At 35.4% G+C, this 8,108-nt stretch overlaps 1 protein-coding gene across 1 annotated transcript; it reads right to left on the reverse strand.

Moving 5' to 3' along the window:
• Positions 1–261: 261 nt before the first annotated feature.
• On the reverse strand, positions 262–1,191 carry LOC147517689 (ESCRT-related protein CHMP1B). The gene has a single exon (XM_086589816.1). The coding sequence runs from the start codon at positions 1,112–1,114 to the stop codon at positions 503–505; it is 612 nt and encodes a 203-aa protein (XP_086445942.1). The 5' UTR covers positions 1,115–1,191; the 3' UTR covers positions 262–502.
• Between the last annotated feature and the right edge of the window lie 6,917 nt (positions 1,192–8,108).

Here is an 8,108-nt window from a genome sequence, read left to right on the forward strand (position 1 = left end):
CTAACGACAACCTCATACTAAACCGAGGATCTACCAGCCTAAACCCCAAGCCAGCAAAGATGAAAAATTATTTATCATCTATTCTTTCGCAGCCAAACTAGCTGAAAATGTCAAAATATTTGGCTCTTCTATAATGTCTATATATTGTATAGAAGTCCTTATACTCTTATTTCACCAATACAGTTAAACTTCATTACTTGATGCATTCTTTTACATTCTATCAACTACTAGCAAGGCTTACATTACAAACAAATCTCCAAATTCTCATGCAAGAAACCAGTAAATTACGTACAACAATAAAGTGGCAATGCAATATGAACATTACAAGAGATCCTCAACACAAAATATAAACTTAACATGACGAAACCAATGCAGGCCAAATACATGGCAAGCAATTCATACATAGACAACAAATGTAAAAACGTAATATCCTTAACATAAATTCCAAATTATTAAACACGGAAGGCCTCACGTGTATCTACACTCAAAACCCACATTTTACCTAACCTCTAGCCTTCAATTCAGCAAGCCTCTTCGACAGATCATCCTCGGCAACTTTCTCGGTAACCTTCCCTGGAATCGCATGCCCAGCCGCCTGGGGAAGGCCAACGGAAACCTCCAACCCATAATCATCAGCCACCTGTTGCATCAAACTATTAACATCCCCTTCAGGAGTACTCAGAGAAGTACTCCCCGCCATCGAACTCTCCATAAACTCAGCTTGCACTTCCATATTAACAAACTGTTTCTCAAATTGATCCATAGTCTCAGACATCTTCTGTAAATTCCCAGTTCCAAGTGATGACTCGAGTGATTTTACAATTGAGCCCATGGACTTACTAATTGTTGTCATCTTTGCTTGCGTGTCGAGACGTGAGACAACCGCATCAAGACGTGATGATAAACGGAGGTAGTTCATTTGTTCTGACCGTTTACGGATTGCGTTTTCTGCGTAAATTCTAGCCCCGTCCATGTTACCTTTTTCTATTGCTTTTTTCACTTTTAGTTTTTCCGATTTTTCTTCTTTTTCACATTTTTTGGCTTGGCGTTGGAGGGATTTTGATGTGAATTTTAGTTCGAAGATTTGGGTCATTAGCTTCTCTGTGTTCACCATGGTTTTCCAGATTCAGAACAATTCAAGGGTTTTAAAAAAGGAAAGTTTTTTTTTTTTTTTTTATTCTTGGTTATGTATAGATAGATTGGACTTTTGAGGAGTTTTTCAAAATAACGACGTTAGTTTATTTATTTATTTAGAAGGACAAATTTATTAAAAGACTTTGAATTAAGGTCTTTGACCATCATTTTTCAAATTCAGAACTAATAAAAGGAAATTTCTTGTATATGTAGAATTTAGGGGCTAAAAAGTAAAAAATGAAACTTCTTTATTGATGGCGTGAGCTAACTTTTTTGATTGAATTGTCACTGTCAATACAAACTATTGGACGATTTTGTCCCTATTTTGCATCTTCAATTACAAGATAATTGTTTTTATATTATTTTAATATTTGTTATGTTTTAGGGGTTAAAATCTATTAAGAATTTTTTTGAAAACATTGGTCGGTGCAACGTGTTCAAAACTAGCGAGAATAATAGACAAAAACGGGTGATGTCAAATCTGCCCAAAGACATCTTTAATATATAGAAAAATGAGGGCGAATGAATAGTGATGGGTATGGACGTAGGGGTATTTTAGTAATTTTATAATTATTTTTGTTTTTTTCGTTTTTTTAGGGGTGAAATTGTATTTTCACAATTATCAAATTTGTTTTCTGACAAAAGTGTAGACTTGTGGGCTCGAGGGTGAGAAAAATGATTGCACACATATAGAGATAAAATAGTAATTCACTTCTATTGTAAATTTAAAATTAGAAAAAATAATAATAGTGGAGCTTGAGATTGTTTCACGTAATAGGCACGTGGCATGAGGCTAGTTCTGTTAAAGACCTTGGAGCAATTTCCAGTCCATACACTAAACGATCTAAGGCGAGTATGCCCTCAATGGTCAAACTCAATAATAGATCCATGTTTCGCTAATCACCATCTCCTTCATTTGGAACCTGGTATACTGATTCTGGATAGAGAGAATTGGGACACTTATGTTATGGAGATTGAAAACGGGGAGGTTGTTATACGTGATTTGAGTAATAAACTTTCACATATGGTAGTTGCTAGTTGTAATGGTTTGGTTCTGATTAGGCACGTGTCTAAGCCTCGCCATTTTTGTGTGGCCAACCTTCTTACTAAGAAGTCGGTCGTACTCCCTACACTCCAAGAGAATATAATTAATTGGACGTGTCATTATTACGGGTTAACGTTTGTTCCTAGGAAGAATGAGTATAAAATAACTGCAAGTGGCATTGGTCGTGGTGGTGGAAAATTGATAACGCTCCCATACACAGGGGTGATATGGTTGGAAGGATATTTCTTTGTATGTGAGATACCGACTGTAGGTAGTAATGCATGGAGAGGAGTATTGTTATCTTTGGATGGTTATACTTGGAAAGATGTCGTTGATGGTACTAATATTTCGGTGAATGGGGTGTTGTATTATAAAAATATTTTAGAGAAGGAGGGTGGTATTTGCCACTTGGTTTCCATGGACATGGCTAGAGAAACACTTGAAATGATCCCTCTCCCGAAAGGTATTCAGAAACCTGGTTTCATGGCTCTTGCTGATAAGCATGATAAATATGATACAATTGAATGGGGGATATGGTCCCTGAGGGATTTCCATAAGAAGGAGTGGGTGAAGCATAACTGTATTATCACAGACGGAGCAACCAAGTATGATATCCGCACCGATGACTCTGACTACTCCGATTATTCTTATTCTTCCCGCACCAGTAATTCTCCCGAAAAAGAACTCAAGTTTATTGGAAGCTTGAATAATGGAAGATTGATGGTGTTCAGTGGCGGCTCAACCCTTAGGCGAGTTAGGCCGCCGCCTAAGGCCTCAAATTTGGAAGGCCTCATATTTCATAATTTATCCACATATTTGTTTATTATTACCTAATTTTATAAAGAAAAAATCACCAATAAAGGATATGATAGTCAATTTGTTTACAAATGGGTTTTCTATCCACGCACTACATTTCGGAGTGAATTAATATGGAGTGTATACAATCCAATAGTCCACAGCACAAATGACATCTCGATGTATTAATATGAATCCAATGGCTACAAGCACGTAGTAATTTCAATTTTTGTAATAGTGTGCTCATTTAATCAAATTGTTTCATTGGAAGAATAAAAACAAATGGAAAATCTCACGTTTAGTGAAAGAATCTCCACATTCTATACATTGTCTTATTCTCTCTCTTAATTAAACTGTCTTAATTAAATAAATTGTCATTACACTTCTCTCATTAAATCTTTTTCTCACTTGTTTTATTTCACCAATTTCAAGTTTAACCATTTGTCAATTTCACTTTTGAATTCTAAACGGTTAATCATCAATTCATCATTTAATACTCACAGTTTATGTGAAATTTGATGTTTTTTTTTTTAATATGAATATTTTATTTATTTATAGTTTTGATGTTTATTTGGTTACGTTCTTATCGTTTTTTCGTTCGATTTGAGTCATGATATTAGATTTTCGCTCTTAATCGAAAAAGTGATGGAACTTAACGATTTTTAGCGAGGGGAGGGCTATGTGGACAAAACCAATTTGGTTGGTTTAAATGCATGCGTCCTCAACTTCTCTCTCATTTTTTTTCCGCCCCCAATACCCTTTCTCCTTCACCCATATCTCTTTCTCCTTCACCCATCTCTCTTTCTCCTCCCGCATCACCCAACTCTCTCTCATCCCAGCTCCGCTCACTCCCCACTGCCACGCAGTATACTAGTTTATAATAAAATTATGAAAATATAGTGAATTTTTTTGGTGATTATAAATGGCCTAGAAAATAAAAGCCTCGCAAATAAAGGCCTCGCCTAAGGCCACATTTTGGCTTGAGCCGGCCCTGATGGTGTTTCTGCTTTCTTCTGGCAGCGAAGCTATTTGTCATTATGCTTATGATGTAGAGAAGCAAGAGATGAAAAGGCTAGAAAATTTGAAGACAAATCAATCGTTCCAATATGTGCAACATGTTAACAGCCTCGCGTCTTGCTGAAGACCATATGTAGCAGCATGTCCATTGTGAACCCTTTTTAGTACCATAACTGTTTTCTTTCAGGGTTGTATTTATGGTTAGTCTAATGCAATGTTGTTTTTGTTTGTGACTATTTTTACAACATTCTTGAAGCTCTTTCGTTTTTCCTTTGTTTAATAAGGACTTCAGTTTATTTGTTTATTTAGGACATATTTTTTACACATTCCCCCTTCTCTATTAATTTATAAACAAAAGTCACTCCTTTAAGCCCAATTAATGTTGGTGAGTATGAATTTTAGCAAATGAATATGAATTTGATTTGAAGAACTGTGTTGGGTCTTGTAAAGTAATACAATTTCCAGGTGTGCAAATTGATTCTCCACGAGTACAAAAGTAACTTAAAACTAAGACGGGTTCCCTGAAGTCCTGAACCACAAGGCCACAACCAGTGCCGGCTCAACCCTTAGGCGAGTTAGGCGGCCGCCTAAGGCCTCAAATTTGGAAGGCCTCATATTTCCTAATTTATCCACATATTTGTTTATTATTACCTAATTTTATAAAGAAAAAAATACCAAAAAAGGATATGATAGTCAATTTGTTTATAAATGGGTTTTCTATCACGCACTAAATTTCGGAGTAAATTAATGTGGAGTGTATACGATCTAATAGTCCACCGTACAAATGACATCTCGATGTATTAATATGAATCCAATGACTACAAGCGCATAGTAATTTCAGTTTTTGTAGGAGTGTGCTCATTTAATCAAATTGTTTTATTGGAAGAATAAAAACAAATGGAAAATCCCACGTTTAGTGAAAGAATCTCCACTTAATGTGGAGTGTATACGATCTAATAGTCCACCGTACAAATGAATTAATATGAATCCAATGACTACAAGCGCATAGTAATTTCAGTTTTTGTAGGAGTGTGCTCATTTAACCACGTTTAGTGAAAGAATCTCCACATTCTATGCATTTTCTTCTTTTCTATCTTAATTAACTTGTCTTAATTAAAGAAATTGTCATTACACTTCTCTTATTAAATCTTTCTCTCTCACTTGTTCTATTTCACCAATTTCAAGTTCAATTTCACTTTTGAATTCTAAACAGTTAATCATCAATTCATCATCTAATACTCACAATTTTTGTGAAATTTGTTTTGTTTTGTTTTTGTTTTTTTATTTCAATATGAATCTATTATTTTATTTATTTATAGTTTTAATGTTTATTTGGTTACGTTCTTGTCGTTTTTTCGTTCGATTTGAGTCATGATACTAGATTTTCGCTAATACAATTGTGAATATACAGTGATTTTTTTTTAGTGATTATAGATGGCCTGAGAAATAAAGGCCTCGCAAATAAAGGCCTCGCCTAAGGCCACACTTTGGCTTGAGCCGGCCCTGGCCACAACCATTTGAATTGAAAATAGTTTGCTTCTTCTAAATGTTTTTTTTTTGCTACTAAGACATTGCTGTAAAACTACTCCATTGAACCATTTTTATAGTGTCTTGTTTTTCGGCTTCGGGATATACACAAACGTTTCCCTTCCTCTATTTTGGGGCAAAATCATTTCGTCTCACTCTGGTTTGACATCTGACCAAATGAACTTTGCGAAAGTGGAAGGCTTGAATAAAGAATCAAAAGTGGGGAAAGAGATGAGTTGCTTTGGAAATCGTGATAGGCTTAGCTTGAGTGGAGCCACCTTCATGTTAAACATTACGTATGGCTTACCAACCCAAACTAATCTAAAGCGTTAGATCTAGCAATCTGATGGTAGAGAAAACGAGTACAAAAGTGTGTAAAGAAGGAAGAGTAAACCGATCCCTTCCCATTTTTTTGAAGACTTTGAATGAAGCCCGATTGACCCAGAGCCCAGTCAAGTTTGAGTGCCTACCCTAGGTGCCACTTGGCTTTACATGGAACATGGACGTGGTCACATGGCTAGTGAAACGCTTGAAACAATCCCTCTGCCAAATAGTATGGAAACCTACCCTAGGTGCCACTCATCGTATTGCAGTTTTTGAGGTTGGGGGTTTCATGTCTCTTGCTGATAAGAATAAATATGCTGCAGAATGGAGCATCTGGTCCCCCGAGGGATTTCCACTAAGGAGTGGGTGAAGCGATATTGTATTTCCCTAGAAGAAGAAGAAGAAGAAGTAGCCATTATTTCTGGAAGAGGACAAAACCTTGAGCTTATTTTGAAAGCAAGCTCGAAAAGTGGAAAACTGATCGTGTTTATGCTTTATTTATCCACTGACCTCTTTGTTATTATCTATGCTTATGCATGATGTAGAGACGCAGCAGATCAAAAGGCTAGAAAGTTTAAAGGTGACGAAACATGTAGTTTAGTGCAAGGCCCAAAATATTGATATCGATGAATATATCGGTGTATCCAAAAACTGATATATATCGGATATATCAGATATATCTATTTTTTTGGTGACCAGTCCAAACTATTTAAAATATCAGAAATATCATAAATATATCGGAAATATATTAGAAATATCAGATTTATATTAAAAAATAGTAAAAAAGTCAACTGATATATATCATAAATATCGATTATATCGGTGATATAAAGTTTTATATCGGAAATTTCGATATATATCAGGAAAAAAAGAGTTCTATATTCGGTGGATATATGTCAGAAATATCGATATCGGTGTACCAAAATATTGACGTCGGCGATATTTTGGTCCATGGTTCAGTGTATGCAACATGTTGGATTGTTGACAGTCTACCTCTTTCTTGAAGACATTATCTAGCAAAGGCTGCATATATCTACCATTATTAATTAGTACCATATAATTACATTTTCGTAGTATTGAGTGGTATTTTTCATGTGTTCAATATCCGTTTAGTGAAATAGTTTACGACCTTCTTGTATCTCCTGGTTATGTCTGCACTATGATTTATAGTACTTGGTATTTTATGCCATGGTGATAAAAGTTGAATACCAGCATATATTACAAAATGAGGTTCGAGAAGGAGATATCCTTGGAGAGTAGTAAAAGACTAAAAGCTAAAAAGTGTCTAAAATCTAAATATGTTAGGGCTCCTGGTCGCCAACAAATTGATTTTGCCAAGGGTTCTTTTCCCACGTGACGAAAATACCCTTAATAGAAAATCGACAGTCCAATTATCTTTCATTTTCTGAGCTGACTCTATTTCAAGTTTCCGAAATAGAGAAACCCAATAACCATGGTTGATTCAAAGATTGGGTAGGGTTTCTGCGGACGTAATTGTAGATTGGGCTTTTGATAAGTTTTTACAAAATAATGTGATTAGTTAAGTTTATTTAGAAGGACAAATTTGTTAAAAGACTTTGAATGAAGGTCTTTGACCTAAACTAAAATAAAGTAACTGAGCTCTGAGAGCCCAATTTTCCCAAATATTTTTGCCCTAAACCCATTTCAATTTTAATTTCGTTATAATTTCTATATAAATTTTACATGTAAATTTAAATTTGTATATCATATGTAAAATACTATATATAAATTTAAATTTGCATATGTAATTTATATACAAATTTAAATTTAGAGCCGCGGTATTGAAACCCATAAAATGGAGTTAGCACCCCTTTGCCTAAATCATTAGTACTGACACCCCTCTATTTAATGAGACATTGTCCATACACCCCGTCATCCATAGCACTCCACTACATTTTTCGAGTGAAAAATGAGCTACGGCAGTTGATTGCTGTCAGTATTGTTATTTTAGCAGCACTCTTGTGCCGCGGGGGTTTGTTCCGTTGGCGACATTTGACTACCGTGAAATTCCAGTAGGGATAAAGAAATTTTTGAATGAAAAATGTGCTATGGCAGTTGATTGTCGTCAGTGTGGTCTGTTGGCGGCACCCTTGTGCGGCAAGTTTGTTCTGTTGGCGGCATCGGCTTGTCGTGGAATTCCAGTAGAGTAAAGAAACGCGTTTGTCATAAACTTCCTTAAGCATGATTTTTCGACCCTTATATTGAGATGGTATTAGATTGTAGTATTAACTATACAATAACAGGT

The sequence above is a fragment of the Coptis chinensis genome, chromosome 2 (assembly GCF_015680905.1).
Source record: "Coptis chinensis isolate HL-2020 chromosome 2, ASM1568090v1, whole genome shotgun sequence".
Taxonomy (NCBI): Eukaryota; Viridiplantae; Streptophyta; class Magnoliopsida; order Ranunculales; family Ranunculaceae; genus Coptis; species Coptis chinensis.